At 40.4% G+C, this 19,715-nt stretch overlaps 1 protein-coding gene across 1 annotated transcript in view; it reads left to right on the top strand.

Moving 5' to 3' along the window:
• The window catches only part of LOC106585131 (golgin subfamily A member 7), a 34,902-nt gene that overhangs the window by 8,158 nt on the left and 7,029 nt on the right, over positions 1–19,715 (top strand). Inside the window, exons 2-4 of the mRNA XM_014170994.3 lie at positions 5,154–5,279; positions 12,675–12,827; positions 19,400–19,501. Coding sequence (XP_014026469.1) covers positions 5,154–5,279; positions 12,675–12,827; positions 19,400–19,501 — 381 coding nt within the window. The remainder of the gene's footprint in view (positions 1–5,153; positions 5,280–12,674; positions 12,828–19,399; positions 19,502–19,715) is intronic.

The raw sequence follows: 19,715 nt of genomic DNA, 5'->3' as shown, positions 1-19,715 counted from the left end.
GTCTCCTTCCTGAGCGGTATGACGGCTGCGTGGTCCCATGACGTTTATACTTGCGTACTATTGTTTGTACAGATGAACGTGGTACCTTCAGGTGTTTGGAAATTGCTCCCAAGGATGAACCAGACTTGTGGAGGTCTACAATTCTTTTTCTGAGGTCTTGGCTAATTTCTTTTGATTTTCCCATGATGTCAAGCAAAGAGGCACTGAGTTTGAAGGTAGGCCTTGAAATACATCCACAGGTACACCTCCAATTGACTCAAATGATGTCAATTAGCCTATCAGAAGCTTCTCTAGCCATGACATCATTTTCTGGAATTTTCCAAGCTGTTTAATGGCACAGTCAACTTAGTGTATGTAAACTTCTGACCCACTGGAATTGTGATACAGTGAAATAATCTGTCTGTAAACAATTGTTGGAAAATTGACTTGCGTCATGCACAAAGTAGATGTCCTAACCGACTTGCCAAAACTATAGTTTGTTAACAATTGATTTGTGGAGTGGTTAAAAAAACGAGTTTTAATGACTCCAACCTAAGTTTATGTACATTTCTGACTTCAACTGTGTACATATATGTATAAGTAATTTTCCCAACAATTGTTTATAGACAGATTATTTCACTGTATCACTATAACATACAGTTACTATTAGAAGTTATAACAGAATTAACAATATTAAATGGAGTTATTCAAGGAACAATTGAGGCTTCGACAAATATACTTACTCTGTAAAGAATAATCTCAGCTAAAGCCCAACACACACACACACACACACACACACACACACACACACACACACGTACATATATATGTATACATACATATATGTATGTGTGTGTGTGTGTGTGTGTGTGTGTGTTGGGCTTTAGCTGAGATTATTCTTTACAGAGTAAGTATATTTGTCCAGGCCTAAATTGTTCCTTGACTAACTCCATTCATTATCGTTGTCGTTAATTCTGTTATAACTTCTAATAGTAACTGTATCCACTGGCGAATTGGGAGAGAGTGAGCCAACATCTTTTTTTACGGCAGTGCTGCCTGCCAGCAGTAATCATCTCTGATTGACTGAGAGATTGAAGAAGCTATCATCATTAAGTAATATTGTAGATGCAAAGCATTAAATATTTACATTCATGCTCCTTAACATTTATTATGTAACTTTGTCCCAGCAGCATTTAACTGCAGGGCGCTCACACATCATATGAAGTTTATGTAATTTTGAGGACATTTCATCAGTAACAAAACAAAGCTGTAGTGAGTGTAGGGCAATTCCACATTAACAAAATGTCGCTCAGACTCAGGTTTTTTACTTTTAAAGTATGCCAAACAAAACCATTGATTACAAAGTTAAACCATACAACCATATGCACAATGATTACTTTTAACAAGTTCCACTGACAATTTCACAAAACACATTCTAAGAACAATGCAGATATCAAGTTTGGTAGCTGAATGACTGTCAATATCTCCCTCAGTTTTTTATGTGACCACATATTTCAAAAAACGGTTCATTTATTAATACTTCAAATTAATTACTTTATTAATACTCAGAATTAAGATTGAAAGAAGTCTGCAGAAAGAATGGGGTGTCAGCTATGATATGACACCTTGAGTTTGAAACATCTATTTTGTTTAAGGGAACTACAGTAAATGAAGAGGATCAACACCTGGTAACAGGATGATGGTAACATCATGGGTCCCTGATCTGTACTATAGAGAAATGCATAATTATGAATGTCATTCTCTTCATGGTGATGTATCCTGAATAGGTAGAAGAATGTAATATCCTCCTTTGCATGTTTTGGTTATTATTCCACACAATGGCTATTATTCTAATGAGCGCCGCCCCAAACAAGACCAAATTTGGTGGGACTGGACCAAATCTGTACTAGTAATAGACGTCAATATTTCACAAGTTTGGACATCACAGCAGAGTATAGTACAGTAAAATGCAGTAGAGTACAATACAATAAATTATACTTTATTCTACTCTGTACAATATAGTGTTGCACGGTATACCGAAACTTCGGTACTTTTTCGATACTAGAACCTGAAAAACAGTTCGGTACTTCTGTCAAATGTGTCTCACGTCATCTACTGATTGAAATAGGATCAAGTCTGTCGATCAGCGCAGCCGATCCCCTTGTAGCACGAGACCACTGTGCTTGCTCCACTTACCTATTGCTAGCTCTAGCCTGTCCTGAGGAACTGCTTCACTCACTGGGAGTCTGGGCTGCATCACACTTGAATAATGCAAAACAGCATGTAGAAATGTTGCAACTGTTCATAATTGTTCACAAAACAATGTCCACTACAGGCTAGACCACTTTACAATGCAAGAAGATACCGGTAGCTTCCAGCTGTGAAGGCTAACTTTCCTTGCTAGCTTACAGCTGAAGCTAACATCAATTCCCTAGTACTTTGTTAACACAAAATATTGCTGATTTGAAAACTGATCGTCACCATAAACTTTATTCATTCACTTCTTCTTCCCACCTCATGTCTCTCCCAGTCAAGATCCTCTTTGCTCGATCCTCTTTGCTCAATCCTCAAACAGAGAGAAATAGTAATGGCGTCTTTATGTAGGCAATAACTGTGCTATGGTTCGTTGGTCAAAGCCTATGGGAAAATGAATGGTGTTTTTGCATGCACACACTCCTATTAAATGTGCATTCACTTGTATTGTGAATAGACCTAGGCTACATTTTGATTTACCCAGTTTATCAATAGACTAGAGATTTACCTTTCAAATAAATTATTACCATTATGATATGTAGTTAGATTGGTAAAAAAAAATCTTAGTCAAATTGATTGTATGATTTGTACATTTGATTCATTAATGCATATGTTCATAAATAAAAAATGGATAACGTAGTTATATTGAACTCAAAAGATCCGTCTGGATCATGTGCCATTCTATGAATTTAGCTGATACGCCTTATTTTTTCACAATACTCAATTTTGGTATTGAGTATCGTGATCCTAAATATGGTATCGGTATCGAAGTCAAAATTCTGATATTGTGTCAACACTAGTACTGTATTGTACTGACCTCTACTCAACTTTTCTTTACTGAACTGTGCAGTCCAAAGGTGTGAAACAGACGTTTATGGTTGGTTCAGATTTGGATTGGCCAAATTTCAACAACTACTCAACGTGCGTGGACATCCGGCTTCAGTCGGTGCCCAGTGGGTGAGAGGGCTGTTACAGTAAATGGAAAGAGCGGGGGCTCATGGGTAGGTGCCGGGAGAGGTGACATTAACTGGAGAGAAGAGAGACTGGGAGAGAGAGAGAGAGAGGGAGGGGTTGTTCAGACTGTTTTTATACTCTTGCTTTAACCACAACTTTAACCACAAAGAGAAAGCAAACAGTTATCAGCTGAACATAACAGTATGCCAGTGGAAGGGAGGACAGTAGCAGGTGACCCAACGGTGGATTGTCACTACTATGAATTCCCATTGTTGCCGATTCAGTTGCAGTCATTCTGTTACATATTTTTGGCGGGGTCATTCTGCATTTGGTAACAGAATTATGTGTTTCAACCACTTAACAATCTGGTTTATGATTTATTGTCAGTAAAAACCCTATTACTAATTGGTAGGCTACCTTTAATTAGTACTTCTGTGAACTTTCATTATCCTCGCTTGTCATGAGGGAGAGATTAGAAAATATCTTCAAGATATGTGGGTTTTTGGTAACAGAATGACAAGACACTAGGCAATATTTCTTCAACTTACAGAAGGCAAATTATTTCTGCAAAACAAAATAAAAATGTTGGCATGGTCTTTACTTCAACACACTATTGTGTTTTGATGTATTGCTAATACCTTTTTAAGGCCTTTTTCTGCTAGACGTTTTTTTAAGCCCGATTTTTCGTCTGTTTGAACAGAAATCAAAGCCGGTGCCATTTCCAATATTTAGGATGGAAAATGCTTGAAATATTTATATGCCTCTATGTCTAAAAAATATAGACTTTCAGCTTTCATTTGACACAATCTGATGTGTTCCTATGAACTTCACATGTTACTGCTCAAGTTTCTTTCTTTTTTACATAGAAATGCCTTTATGCTACAGTAGTCTGAGACACTACTGTAGCTACAGTGTGGTTTATGAAGGACCTCACAAAGTATATCATTTTAGCACAGCACACTGTAGACTAATCATTATTCAGAGTCTTTGTCCCAAATGGCACCCCGTTCCCTATATAGTGCACCACTTTTTTATCATGGTTCATTGGGCTCTGGTCAAAAGCAGGCATTATAAAGGGAATAGGGTGCCAGTTGGAATGCATTTGGAAAGCAACCGGAAAGTAAGCCATCACTCCCACTCCGCTGGGGGTCACTTAGGTTGATGGGCTCCCAGTCTGGTTGTGGTTTCCATTATAAAACATGTTAAAGTTATGAATGATTAACGTTAGCCGTCCTAATTCATTGCCTTCTTGTTGGGTAAGATAATAGGGTGGTGTTCCATGTCATTTGTTTCCTTATACTGGTGTTTAAGCATTGCCTAGTCTAATTCGTGATTAATAGGTTACACATTTCGTTTTCAACAGTCCTCCATTTGTCAGCATTCATTATCTATCAGTGTTCCTGTCTAATATAAAACAAGCTGCAGGGCAGCCATAGTCCACTGCATTGTAATCTTTGCAACAAGAAACGGCAATCTGTTTTTCAGTCTGCGAAAAATGGCAGCCATTTTATTTTATTTACAAATCAATCAAATTTTATTTGTCACATGAGTTAAAAAGTAAGGGGGAGGGGAAAGAAAATAGTAACACAATAAAATAACAGCAATGAGGCTATATACAAGGAGAGTACTGGTACCAAGTCAATATGCAGGGGTACAATGTAATTGAGGTAATATGTACATGTAGGTAGGGGTAAAAGTGACAGAATAGGGCTGTCAGTTAAACAAATTAATGATGCTTGTTGATATGGTAGTTTGTTCCAGCTACTTCATGCCAACAGATGTTGAATAGATTTGGCTAATAGGCAAAATATTTTTTGGGTCGTAGAAATTCAAATTGTCTGGTGTGCACATCTTGGCTATGTCATCTATGTATGCGATCTAGGCCTAAACATGAATACATTTTTGGTTAAATCCTCACTGAGCTCTTCAACTAGCCTAAAGCCCATTTTCCCTCTCCTTCTTTCCAGACTCACAGCTTGCAGGATATGAGGCAGCAGGCGGCTATCGCTGCCAAAGTGTTCATCCAGAGAGACTACACCAACGGCACTGTCTGCCAGTTCCAGACCAAGTTCCCTTCTGAACTGGAGACCAGGGTACGCTAAAGCACTCTGATAACACTGTGATCTGAGCATATATGCATTGTGTCTCAGAGTAGGAGATCAGATTTAGGATCAGTTTGTCCTTTTTAGATAACAATGAATAAGATTGCATGGATAGGCAGGACCTGAGCCTAGATCAGCACTCCCCCTGATCTGCAAAGCCTTCTTGCAAGATCTATTTGATGGATCAGACAGACATCAGGGCTCTACAGTGCGACAATTTTACTCGCATATGTGCCTAAATAATTTGCTGTGCTGATCTAGTGCTGTGCTGATCTAATTTGCTGTGCTGATCTTGCAATTTAGGAGCACCAGTGCACCTAGAATCCTTACTTTTTCTATCTTCAATACCTCATTGTGCTCCTAAATGTCTTTGTGTGCGCCTACATTTTTCAACTTAGGCGCACACATGCGCCTTGTAAAAAAAAAAAAAAAAAAAAGGTCAGCATAGAGCCCTGGACGTATAACATGTTTCTTTCCCGTGTCCAGCTCCTCCAGATATACAGTGCATTCGGAAGGTATTCAGACCTCTTGACTTTTTACACATTTTGTTACATTACAGCTTTATTCTAAAATTGATTCAATTGTTTTTTTTCCCTCATCAATCTACACACAATACCCCATAATGACAAAGCAAATTAATACAAAATAAAAAAAAACTGCTATCACATTTACGTAAGTATTGGCAGCAGCAATTACAGCCTCGAGTCTTCTCTGGTATGACACTACAAGCTTAGCACACCTGTATTTGTGGAGTTTCTCCCATTCACCTCTGCAGATCCTCTCAAGCTCTGTCAGGTTGGATGGGGAGCGTCACTGTAAAGATATTTTCAGGTCTCTCCAGAGATGTTCGATCCGGTTCAAGTCCGGGCTCTGGCTTGGCCACTCAAGGACTTGTCCCAAAGCCACTCCTGCGTTGTCTTGGCTGTGTGCTTAGAGTCGTTGTCCTGTTGGAAGGTGAACCTTTCCCCCCAGTCTGAGGTCCTGAGCGCTCTGGAGCAGGTTTTCATCAAGGATCTCGCTGTACTTTGCTCTGTTCATCTTTCCCTCAATCCTGACTAGTCTCCCAATCCCTGCCGCTGAAAAACATCCCCACAGCATGATGCTGCCACCACCATGCTTCACCGTAGGGATGGTGCCAGGTTTTCTCCAGATGTGACACTGGGCATTCACGCCAAAGAGTTCAATCTTGGTTTCATCAGACCAGAGAATCTTGTTTCTTAAGGTCTGAGATTCCTTTAGGTGCTTTTTGGCAAGTTCCAAACGGGCTATCATGTGACTTACTGAGGAGTGGCTTCCGTCTGGTCACTCTACCATAAAGGCCTACTCTGGAGCTCTATCAGAGTGACCATCGGGTTCTTGGTCACCTCCCTGACAAAGACCCTTCTCTCCCGATTGCTCAGTTTGTCCAGGCGGGCAGTTCTAGGAGAGTCTCGGTGGTTCCAAACTTCTTCCATTTTAGAATGATGGAGGCCACTGTATTCTTGGATCTTCAATGCTGCAGAATTTAGTTGCTACCCTTCCACAGATCTGTGCCTCAACAAAATTCCTTCAACCTCATGGCTTGGTTTTTGCTCTGACATGCACTGCCAACTGTGGGACCTTTATATAGACAGGTGTGTGCCTTTCCAAATGATGTCCAATTAATTGAATTTATCACAAGTGGACTCCAATCAAGTTGTAGAAACATCTCAAGGATGATCAATGGAAACTGGATGCACCTGAGCTCAATTTCGAATCTCATTGCAAAGGGTCTGAATACTTTCTTTTATTTAATACATTTGTTAAAATGAATAAAGACCTGTTTTTGCTTTGTCTTTATTTGTGTGTAGATTGATGAAGGGAAAAAAATATGTAATCCATTTTAGAATAATGCTGTAACGTCACAAAATGTGGAAAACGTCAAGGGGTCTGAATGCTTTCCGAATCTCTCAGCTCCTGTTAGTTAGAGCCGTATGGGGTTAGCAGAAGGCTAGGAGCAGAAAACGTCAAGTGCAGCTGACGACGCCAATACACTTTTCAGTGATCTAGTATTTACCCTCTATCCTGTTACGCTTGAGAGCAGAGACTGGTTTAAAAAATAGTATTTGGTAATGATCCAGGGAATGGAATGAAGCGGGTCCATGAGGAAACTGACTCCTCCTGTTCCATGCCCACATAAAAAATGTGCTGCTAGCTAAATGGGGTGGGGGGGTGGGGGTGTTGACATTCATGTGTCACATGAAAAGAGTAGCTTTACAACACAGCTTTTGGGTTTAATGGCACTTCCCTCTTGATTGGGTGGTCTCTCTTTGGCACACTTGTTTTCCTGTAGGATGCACTACACATACCACTGCTGAAGAAATACAGCTTGCTACTCCTCAGGGAGTCCATCCACAGCTACAGTGCCTCATCATAAAAAACCTTTCCAACATTTCTCCCATCCCCTTGCTAGCATAGTATATCATAGGCAATGTACTGCCAAACTTTTTAAGTGAGCTTGTTCTTTTTTATACAGTCATTTATTTCACCTTGTCAAGATTTTAGTTTCTCTCCTTTTCAAATCTCAGGAGTGACAAAATACCTCATTCATCAATTTAATAAAATATTTTATTTTATTCAACTTTGGATTCATGTTGCTCTTTAGCTGGAATAGATCATGGGACGGCACATTCTGTTGATGATTTTCACCTCTATTTAAGGTCATTTAGTTGTTGTTATTATACATTATTACATGTTCTTTTCTATCTTAAGTTTAGGCAGAAGAAAATGTCTGGAAAATTGTTCATTGTATTTGGCAGATAGCTAGCCAGACCTGCCAGGGACAGTGAAATAAATTGATAATGCTGTCAAATTTTCTCCACATCCAATTTGCACATGTTGACCTTTCCCTTTTCTTTCCTTCTTCACATTCACAGATCTACAGTAGATCGCTTGATGCAAAGTAGGCTAAATAAGTTGTTTAAGATGGTATCTGGGTCATTCCACCACAAAAAGCACAAGAGAGAGTAATTTGACACACACCATCTCAGAATCTTCTGAAATTGTTTCTGTAGTTATTTTGTTGAAATATAATTTGATCTCTGATTAAATTAAGCTAATTGATTGCACCCAAATTGGTCTATTTCACTTATAGGACTCACATAATATTAAATTATGGGCTCCTGAGTGGCGCAGTGGTCTAAGCCATTGCATCTCAGTGCTAGAGGCGTCACTACAGACACCCTGGTTTGAATCCAGGCTGTATCACAACCGGCCGTGATTGGGAGTCCCATAGGGCTTTGGCTGGTGTAGGCCGTCATTGTAAATAAGAATTTATTCTTAACTGACTTGCCTAGTTAAACAAAGGTTACATTTAAAAAATATATATGTATACAATATCATTACTATATGTTTGACAAGTAGTATGAAGCTGCGGCTTGGAGGATTGTTTATTCATAATATGTGATGTATTTTCATTGAATTTGAAGTAGCTTTCATTTCCCCCCATAAATAAGTGTGAAAGTAACAGGTTTTGCCCCCTCTAGATGCCGCTGTTCGTGCTATTTTGTCACAACACAATGCCCCAGATGTCTCAAGTTTTGAGGGAGTGTGCAATTGGCATGCTGACTGCAGGAATGTTCACCAGAGCTGTTGCCAGAGAATTTGTTGTTAATTCTACCATAACCCACCACAGTGTTGTTTTAGAGAATTTGGCAGTACATCCAACTGGCCTCACAACCGCAGACCAACTGTAACCACGCCAGCCCAGGACCTCCACAGCCAGCTTCTTTACCTGCGGGATCGTCTGAGACCAACCACCAGGACAGCTAATGAAACTGTGGGTTTGCACAACCAAAGAACTTCTGCACAACTATCTCAGCGAAGCTCATCTGCGTGCTACTCATCCTCACCAGGGTCTTTACCTGACTGCAGTTCTGCGCCATAACCGACTTCAGTGGGCAAATGCTCACCTTCAATGGCCGCTGGCACGCTGGAGTAGTTTGCTCTTTACGGATTAATCTCGGTTTCAACTATACCGGGCAGATGGCAGACCGCGTGTATTGTGTTGTGTGGAAGAGATGCTTGCTAATGCCAACAGAGTGCCCCATGGTGGGGTTATGTTATGGGCAGGCATAAGCTACGGACAACAAACACAATTGCATTTTATCGATGGCAATTTGAATGCACAGAGATACAGTGATGTGATCCTGAGGCCCGTTATTGTGCAATTCATACGCCGCCGGCCCCATGTCGTACACAATTCCTGGAAGCTGAAAATGTCCCAGTTCTTCCATGGCCTGCATACTCGCCAGACGTCACCCATTGAGCATGTTTGGGATGCTCTGGATCAACGTGTACGATAGCATGTTCTAATTCCCACCAATAGGTATCTGTGACCAGCAGATGCATATCTGTATCCCCAGTCGTGTGAAGTCCATAACATTAGGGCCTAATGAATTTATTTCACTTGACTGATTTCCTTATATGAACTGTAACTCAGGAAAATCTTTTGAAGTTGTTGCATGTTGTGTTTATACTTTTGTTCAGTATATTTTTCTGCTCTCTTTTATTAAATTAATCACAATTTTCTTTGCAACTTTGGGTAGAAAACCAATAGTTTCTGTTCATGATGGAAATAAATTGCGTGGTTATCCTCACAATTCAAGCCAGTCCACAATGAAAATAATTCAGTTTATTCTTCTCTTTGGCTTAATCTGTGTCCAGGAAATGGCCCCTGTATGTGTGGTTTATTCCCCTTTGAAAAAGTTTGGGATTAGTTAGACCAGGGATGGGCAACTGGCAGCCCGCGGACCAATTGTTGAGCGTTAGGTGCAATTTAGAAATTTGGTTGTGCGTCCAACAGTTTTTCTCTTGTTATGTCAGTCACTGACAGTCACTCAATCAACCCATGTCAAAAAATTATTTTTTAGATTGGTAAATTAGTCTGACGGCCAGTTATCTAAACTTCTAGTGATCATGGTCGAATTGCCGATTGGGCGGGTGTCCCATTGACTAACAAAATCAATCTCACTCATATCATATAAAAAACTGCAACAAAAAAAATCTCCACCCTATGGCCAAAATGTTGAATTGTAGGAAATTAGCTGTAAAACTGCAGCCCTTCATGTCAAGTTCCAATTTTTTGTGGCCCCCTCTATCAAAGTTGCGCTTCCCTGAGTTAGACCATTCCTGGTGAACAAGCAAACCATTAGACTACAGCAGTTCCAATGGTTTCGATGTTATGGCCTGTAAGGGTCTTCAAAGGTAAAAGTCCCAAACACACACTGTATAGTGTTTTGTAATGGTGTTGGGTTTAATGTTAAATGTCACTTATCACACAACATATATAAAAAAATAACATAAGACTGCCATGAAATGGTTTCTAATTGTATTTTTGTATTACGGTAGTCACAACATTTAGTAACTGCCCATTTCTCCAGGAAATTTTTGGCCTTATGAGAATTGCACCATATGGATAGCCCTTTCAGAGAGCTGCCACGAGGAGAGCTTGATTAAAGCATTAGGTTGCTAAGAGAAGGACAAACTAAATTACTTTCGTGGAAGACTGACTTGACTTGTGAGGATGACCACATAATATATTTTCATCATGTGCAAAATCTATTGGTTTTCAACTCAAATTCGCAAAGAAAATGTTGTGATCCATTTGATAAACACAAGAGACCAACAAAATGGATAAAAGGGTGTGGCAGTAGCAGGAACAGCGATATCTTGTGGGCAAAGACTGGTTCTTTCACACTAATCTTTGGGGAAAAATGTAATGGCAAATTTCTATGGGTACTTCAATTGCTAATTTCTTTAAACAGGGGGGGACATCAACAAATTTACTGAGAATATATTACATAGTCTCAAACAATACTCCAAGCCACAGCTTCGTACTACTTGTCAAGCATAGAGAAATGATACTGTATGCTGGCTATTGGGGTGGGCTTGGTGTGGGTTTTGGGTGGCCCTTGGCTTTTTATGATTTATTTGGATTCCTCGAATCTTAATCATTGTTAAGAGGTTTGTTCCAAATCGAATGTTGGGTACTATACTACTTATTGAATATTATATGTATACTATAAATTGAAATGGCCAATTAGCTTATTTAGAAACATTCCTGCAATATTATTTTAACTACAGAAACCATTTCAGAACAATCTGAGATGGTGGGTGACATGGCATGATTAATCTATCGTCTAATACTACTACCGTAGCACATGCTTCCTAAAGTGCACATCTACACTTTTAAAATCACAACATCTAACGTAATGGAAAAATGCTCAGCCGAAGGAGAAATGTGGTTTGAATCCCAGCCTTCAGATGGGGAAATTAGAGGGATAACAAAGACTCCTCACGGCGGGCACCGAACATGCCTAAGACCACTGATCTGTTGGAGCTTGTTGTTACATTCCTTGGGCACATGGGAGCATAACTTGGAGGCTGTTCAGAGGCACAGAAGGCCTGGCTGCTCCCCTCATCTGGTCTGGTCTGCAGTCCACTCTCTCAGGCTGTGTTCCAAATGGTACCCTATTCCCTATAAAGTGCACTACTTTTGACTAGAGCTCTATGGGCCCTGGTCAAAAGTATTGCTCTATATAAGGTGCCATTTGGGATGCAGTCTCACTCTCCATTAGGCCTGCTCAGGAGACCAGAGTGGAGACTCGTGCCAATACTCAGTCAAAACACCCTTCACTACTTCCAGTGGTCCAACAGCCCTTGGCCTCCCCTCAGTGGAGCAGGCCTGACCTGACGTGATGAGTGAATGTTAGTGTTAGCCAGCCCTTAGTTCCACTCTGTCCGGAATTAGGGAGTATAATTGCTTCAACTCTGTCAGAGCCACATTGCATCTCTCGTATCAGGAACACTAGACCAATCATCACCAGATTGATGGAAACACTGGAAAAGTTTTTTTTTAATAGCTAGTCTCTGCCAATAGATAAGGAGAGACAGTCAGATTCCTCACTATAGGTTTTGGTGTCTCCTACTGTGGTATAAAGTGAAAACATGCGGTGAGCAAACGGCCAAGGCATCCTAATTATTTTGCCAAAAAGTGGAGAGAGATGCAGCATTCTCTGATTAAAAACATGATTCGAATCAAACGACTCATCATTTATACCGAGGATGAAAAGAATGTATAATTAACTTTCCATTTGTTAGATATCTAACACTCCATTTGATCATCTAAAATAGTAACTATGCGATGTATTTTTCTATCTTGATTGCCTTCCTTTAGATCTCACCATGTGTATCATCCTCAGAAACAGTTTTTGATTTTACTTGGGTTGCTTTCCAAATGGCGCCCCCATTCCCTCTATAAAGTACACAACTTTTGACCAGAGCCTTATGAGCCCTGGTCAAAAGTAGCGCACTATATTGGAAATAGGGTGCTATTTGAGACACAACTTGATTGGCCGTGTGTTTCAGATCGACAAGCAGCAGTTTGAGGAGACGGTGAGGACGCTGAACAACCTGTATGCTGAGGCAGAGAAGCTGGGAGGCTCGTCGTATCTGGAGGGCTGTCTGGCCTGCCTCACAGCTTACACTATCTTCCTCTGTATGGAGACACACTACGAGAAGGTGAGAGACCTTCACTAATCCACACAACTAGGGTTGAACAATTCTGTTATCTTTCTCAAAATTCCCAGGTTTTCCAAAAATCCCGGTTGGAAAATTCCCTGGAATCAGAAGAGAATAAGCAGCAAATGCAGAATCCTCCGAGCAGGATTTCTGGAAAACCTGGGAATTTGGGGAAACATACTGGAATTTTGAAACTCTACACAGCTTAACCTGTTGGGGATAGGGGGCAGTATTTGCACGGCCGGATAAAAAAAACGTACCCGATTTAATCTGGTTACTACTCCTGCCCAGTAACTAGAATATGCATATAATTATTGGCTTTGGATAGAAAACACCCTAAAGTTTCTAAAACTGTTTGAATGGTGTCTGTGAGTATAACAGAACTCATATGGCAGGCCAAAACCTGAGAAGGTTTCATGCAGGAAGTGGCCTGTCTGACAAGGTGTCGTTCTTCTTGTCTCTGTTTATTGAAGAGTGAGGATCTTAGCTGTCCCGTGACACTTCCTACGGCTGCCATAGGTTCTCAGAAGGCGGCAAAAAGCGGAATCGTGGCTTTGCAGGCTCTGGCTGAAACAAAGTAGCGCGTTTGGGTAGTGGCTGGTTACAGTACTGTGAGACTCAGGCTCGTGCCCGCGTCGACCGAAAGCTTTGTTTTCTTTCCTCTGTTTAGCTAAATGGACATTCCCGGTCGGAATATTATCGCTTTTTTACGAGAAAAATTGCATAAAAATGGATTTTAAACAGCGGTTGACATGCTTCGAAGTACGGTAATGGAATATTTAGATTTTTTTTGTCACGAATTGCGCCATGCGCACGACCCTTCTTTACCATTCGGATAGTGTCTGGGACGCACAAACAAAACGCCGCTATTCGGATATAACGATGGATTATTTTGGACCAAACCAACATTTATTATTGAAGTAGCAGTCTTGGGAGTGCATTCTGACGAAGACAACAAAAGGTAATCAAACTTTTATAATAGTAAATCTGATATTGGTGAGTGCTAAACTTGCCGGGTGTCTAAATAGCTAGCCAGTGATGCCTGGGCTATGTACTTAGAATATTGCAAAATGTGCTTTCACCAAAAAGCTATTTTAAAATCGGACATATCGAGTGAATAGAGGAGTTATGTATCTATAATTCTTAAAATAATTGTTATGCTTTTTGTGAACGTTTATCGTGAGTAATTTAGTAAATTGTTAGCAAATTCCCCGGAACTTTGCGGGGGTATGCTAGTTCTGAACGTCACATGCTAATGTAAAAAGCTGTTTTTTGATATAAATATGAACTTGATTGAACAAAACATGCATGTATTGTATAACATAATGTCCTAGGTGTGTCATTTGCTGACGATCATCAAAGGTTAGTGTTGCATTTAGCTGTCTTCTGGGTTTTTGTGACATTATATGCTAGCTTGAAAAATGGGTGTCTGATTATTTCTGGCTTGGTACTCTGCTGACATAATCTAATGTTTTGCTTTCGCTGTAAAGCCTTTTTGAAATCGGACAGTGTGGTTAGATAAGACTCTCCTTTATCTTTAAAATGCTGTGAAATAGTCATATGTTTGAAAAATGGAAGTTTTTGTATTTTTGAGGAATTTGTAATTCGTGCCACGCCTATCATTGGATATTGGAGCAGGTGTTCCGCTAGCGGAATGTCTAGATGTAAGAGGTTAATGTGTGCTGACTACAAAGCTAGTGCTGACTAGGTAAAGCCAATGTGTTGTGCAAAAATACACCCAAGTAATGCTTTGGAATTCTCTGAATTAGATTGTAGACCAACACTCTAGAATAGATTGAATAGATTGTAAGCTAATCAGCAGCCATTTTCTGTAGTCAGAAAGAAAGGCCTCCTCATAGAAATTGCTTGATATTATAAGTGCGTTTTGTTCCCACATTGAAGGCCTCTATTACTGTCATGTAATCTATCAAGATATTTTGGTCAATGGGTTTAGCTTTCATGTTGCAATTTAGTCATTTTGAATTAGGAGGGGGGAACCCAAACCAGTACAGTGATCACATTTCATGGAAGTTGAAATGAGATGTGAGGTATTGATATTAATATGATTAATGGCAGAGTTAAAATGGCAGAGAGCAGTACAGCTCTAACAATAGTGCCCATACAAGTAGATATAGACATAATCTAATATGTGATTTTAACATTTAGAGTGAGTATACTGTTACTACACAAGCCTTTTTTCAGATCCAGCTCTACCGGTTGGCACATAGTGGTTGCTCCACTGAAAGTTTTGTGATTATGCTGCGGTACTTAGAGGTAATTTGTGGTTTAGGACGGTACCCTGCGTCACCACTTTATTGCTCCGGACCAGCACAAGGGGGAGTTTGAGCACTGATTATGCTTTTGGCTCCTTCTGTGTCTCTGACAATGAATGGGTGACATAAACCTAAATTGAAACTGATAATTGTGCACGACGTCAGTATTACTCACTAAAACTGTTGTTACACTACGGTCTAAGACACTGCATCGCAGTGCAAGCTGTGTTGCTACAGATGCTGGTTTAATACCCGTGCCGGCCTCGACTGTGAGACCCATGAGATGACTGTAGGTTTTTGGTTTCTCTCCCTCTAAAAACATTAAATAAATCATTCTAAACAACAAACTGGCTTTATTTACAAATTACTAACAATGTCTCACCCCATGTTCAAGAATGGCCTTTCTCGCTCATTTTACGTTATTTGAAAACATAATAATCTCCAAAATATAATTTTTAAAAAAAGAAATCGATTATTAATTTAGAATGATATAAAAGCCCCTTGGATATTCTCACAGATATATTATTAACCCTGTTATTGGCAGGACAATATATATCGGTCATGGCTCCCGAGTGGCGCACAATAGGATTGCCTTGCAGTTCTCCAGCTGTATCCACTGAAAATGCGCGAGGTTCAAGGCACGAGGGCAAGGGGTGGGCCGCAGAGCCGCGCACAGAAGACAGACTCTGCCCATGGGGAACAGAGGAGGGAGGTCAGGTGGACCCCCACCCCGCCACACTCGGTAGCACAGAGCAACACTTTAAGGGGCATTGCATTAATAATGGCGCTGACTAGGGAAACATTCCCGCTGTTCTAGCAGGTAGCTGGACAATAGACCTGCCTAGATGGAGGGTAGGGGGAGAATCCTATCGTCAAATGTATTTCTAAGTTACATTCTAAGTTAAGTAGCATTATTATTATGTATCGCATACGACCGTGATTGGGAGTCCCATAAGCGGCGCACAATTGGCCCAGCGTTTCTCTCCCTCTAAATATAGAAATAAATGTTTTGGCCTTTACAAATATTATTTTGGCCTTTATTCAGATTACAATCGCTCACTTTCGAAATAACCTCCAAAATATTGTTATATATTATCAAGTTGATGGCAGTCATATAGCCGGCACCTACATTAAGCTGAGTGACTCACTCATTCATGGCTTTGGATCAAAATAAATAAGTACCAACATTCTTTCTGATAGTCTTTAATAAATACATGTTTTGGTTATCCTGACCTGGGTACTGTACCGTGTACAGTATTATGGGCTATTAGCAGGACAATATACCTTTACCAACACCTCTCTCTGTATTTTGATACTTTGTGGATGGGGCCTCCCCAGTGGCGCAGCCACCGCATCGCAATGCAAAATGCATTGCTACAGATAGCCATGCCGGCCGCCACCGGGAGACCAATGAGGCGGCTTTTGGTTTTAATTTAGAATCCTCCAATCCTCTATATGTAATTATTGGCGGACAGTCACTCCATATTTTTCGATATACTGAGTCTCGCTTGTGTTGAGTAATGCGCTGTTAAAAGTGTTGTAGGTCTTGTTTATTTAAAGAGCATATTGAAGTTAGAAGAAATAATTTTTGTCTAACCAAATCCTATGGTGTAGAAATGTTATGCTCTTAGTGTAACCTTTATTTAACTAGCCAACTCCTTCCTCCCCATCGGGGAATTGAACCCTGGTCTCCCACATGCCCGTGCACGACACAGGGATTCTTTAGCTAAATAGCTCAGTACTGTGTAGCCTACTCCCGACCGTCACGTTGTACAGCACCATATATTCTGTTACATCCTAATGGAAACCCAAAGGGTTTTTTGTTTTTCTTGGATATAAACACCATAATATTAATCAAATGAATTAAGCAAGTACCAGTCAAAAGTTTGGACACACCTACTCATTCCATGGTTTTTCTTTATTTTGACTATTTTCTACATTGTAGAATAATAGTGAATACATCACAACTATGAAATAACACATGGAATCAGTTAAGAAAAAAATATTATTTAGGACAGCCTACTTCCTCCCCATCGGGGAATTGAACCCCAGTCTCCCGTGTGCCTGCACGACACGGGGGTTCTTTAGCTAAGTAGCCCAGCACTGTAGCCTACTCCCGACCGTCACGTTGTACAGCACCATATATTCTGTTACATCCTAATGGAAACCCAAAGGGTTTTTTGTTTTTCTTGGATATAAACACCATAATATTAATCAAATGAATTAAGCAAGTACCAGTCAAAAGTTTGGACACACCTACTCATTCCATGGTTTTTCTTTATTTTGACTATTTTCTACATTGTAGAATAATAGTGAATACATCACAACTATGAAATAACACATATGGAATCAGTTAAGAAAAAAATATTATTTAGGACAGCCTACTTCCTCCCCATCGGGGAATTGAACCCCAGTCTCCCGTGTGCCTGCACGACACGGGGGTTCTTTAGCTAAGTAGCCCAGCACTGTAGCCTACTCCCGACCGTCATGTTGTACAGCACCATATTTTCCGTTCCATCCTAACGGAAACCCAGAGGGTTTTTTGTTTTTCTTGGAATAGAAACACCATAATATTAATCAAATGAATTAAGCAACATTTCTTAAAATCAGTCTCATATAGTATGTTCTTACAAAAAGGATTTAAAATTCTCTAGTACAGCCACTATTGAAGACTATCAAATGCTTCTCAAAGATGCCCTCTGGTGGTCAAACTAGCACTAACTAACATTAATGGTACCAGTGGTTGGCACTTAAATAACGTTCCATAGAATTCTGCGGCACCACGCAAGCTGTGCTGCAGTACGCTGCAATTTCTACAGGACGAACCACTGCACAACCATATAGGAATTGATTTATTCCTGTGATGCATTGACTTAGTCATATAGGATCTCTCTGTACTTTTCTCTGTTCATCTTTCCCTCGATCCTGACTAGTCTCCCAGTACCTGCAGATGAAAAAATCCCCACAGCATGATGCTGCCAACACCATGCTTCACAGTAGGGATGGTGCCAGGTTTCCTCCAGATGTGACACTTGGCATTCAGGCCAAAGAGTTCAATCTTGGTTTCATCAGACCAGAGAATCTTGTTTCTCATGGTCTGAGAGTCCTTTGGGTGCCTTTTAGCAAACTCCAAGTGGGCTGTCGTGCCTTTTACTGAGGAGCTGCTTCTGTCTGGCCACTACCATAAAGGCCTGATTAGTGGGTTGCTATAGATAGATGGTTGTCCTTCTGGAAGGTTCTCCCATCTCCACAGAGGAACTCTGGAGCTCTGTCAGAGTTACTATCGGGTTCTTGGTCACCTTCCTGACCGAGGCCCTTCCCCCCCCCCCCCCGATTGCTCAGTTTGGACGGGCGGCCAGCTCTATGTAGAGTCTTGGTGGTTCCAAACTTCAATGCTGCAGACATTTTTTGGTACCCTTTTGTGCCTCTACACAATCCTATCTCGGAGCTCAACGGACAATTCCTTTGACCTCACGGCTTGTTTTTTTGCTCTGACATGCAATCAACTGTGGGACCTTTATATAGACAGGTGTGTGCCTTTCCAAATCATGTCGAATCAATTGCATTTACCACAGGTGGACTCCAATCAAGTTGTAGAAACATCTCAAGGATGATCATTGGAAACAGGATGCACCTTAGCTCAATTCCGAGTCTCATAGCAAAGGGTCTGAATACTTATGTAAAAAAGCTATTTTCGTTTTCCATTTTTTTATAAATGTGCAAAAGTTGCTTTGTCATTATGTGGTATTGTGTGTTGTTTGAGGAAAAATTGTTATTTAATCCATTTTAGAATAAGGCTGTAACGTAACAAAATGTGGAATTTAACTAGGCAAGTCAGTTAAGAACAAATTGTTATTTACAATGACGGCCTACCCCTGACCAAACCCTAACCCGGATGACGCAGGGCTAATTGTGCGCCGCCCTATGGGACTCCCAATCTCGGCCAGTTGTGATACAGCCCAGGATTGAACCAGGGTCTGTAGTGATGCTTCTATTTTAGAATAAGGCTGTAACGTAACAAAATGTGGAAAAGGTCAGAGGGTCTGAATACTTTCCAAAGGCACTGTATGAATTAATGTTTATAAAAAAATATATATATATAAGTAAACGTTGAGAGATGACAGTCTACCAGTAGGCTATCCCTTGTTTGGTGAAAGCAAATGTTCTAGGTTAAATGTACATTTTATGTAATAAATTATAATAATGTAATCTTCTAACATGCAAGAATTCAACCAAAACTATTTATGACAAGGAAAGTTGGAAAACTGAAAAAGCTTTCTTCTTATTGTCTCTTTTCAGGTTTTGAAGAAGATTGCTAAGTTCATCCAGGAGCAGAATGATAAGATCTATGCTCCACGAGGTCTGCTCCTCACTGACCCTATTGAGAGAGGCCTCCGAGTTGTATCCTTCTTCACAAAGCAGTGTGATAGCCATTAAAGCAACGTGTCTAGAAAGGTAACTCAGACTCTCATCCATATTTGCACCCTTTGAAGGGCTCTACTTTGTAAAGTAGTGCACTATGTATTGGGAATAGTGTGCCTTTGGAATGCAGACTCAATATGTGCTACGTTCACGGGATAAACAAGGTACTATATTTAGAATTAGAAGATCAGAA

Source organism: Salmo salar, chromosome 24 (genome assembly GCF_965601325.2).
Source record: "Salmo salar chromosome 24, fSalSal1, whole genome shotgun sequence".
In the NCBI taxonomy this organism is placed as follows: Eukaryota; Metazoa; Chordata; class Actinopteri; order Salmoniformes; family Salmonidae; genus Salmo; species Salmo salar.
This window is presented reverse-complemented; position numbering and strand designations above follow the sequence as displayed.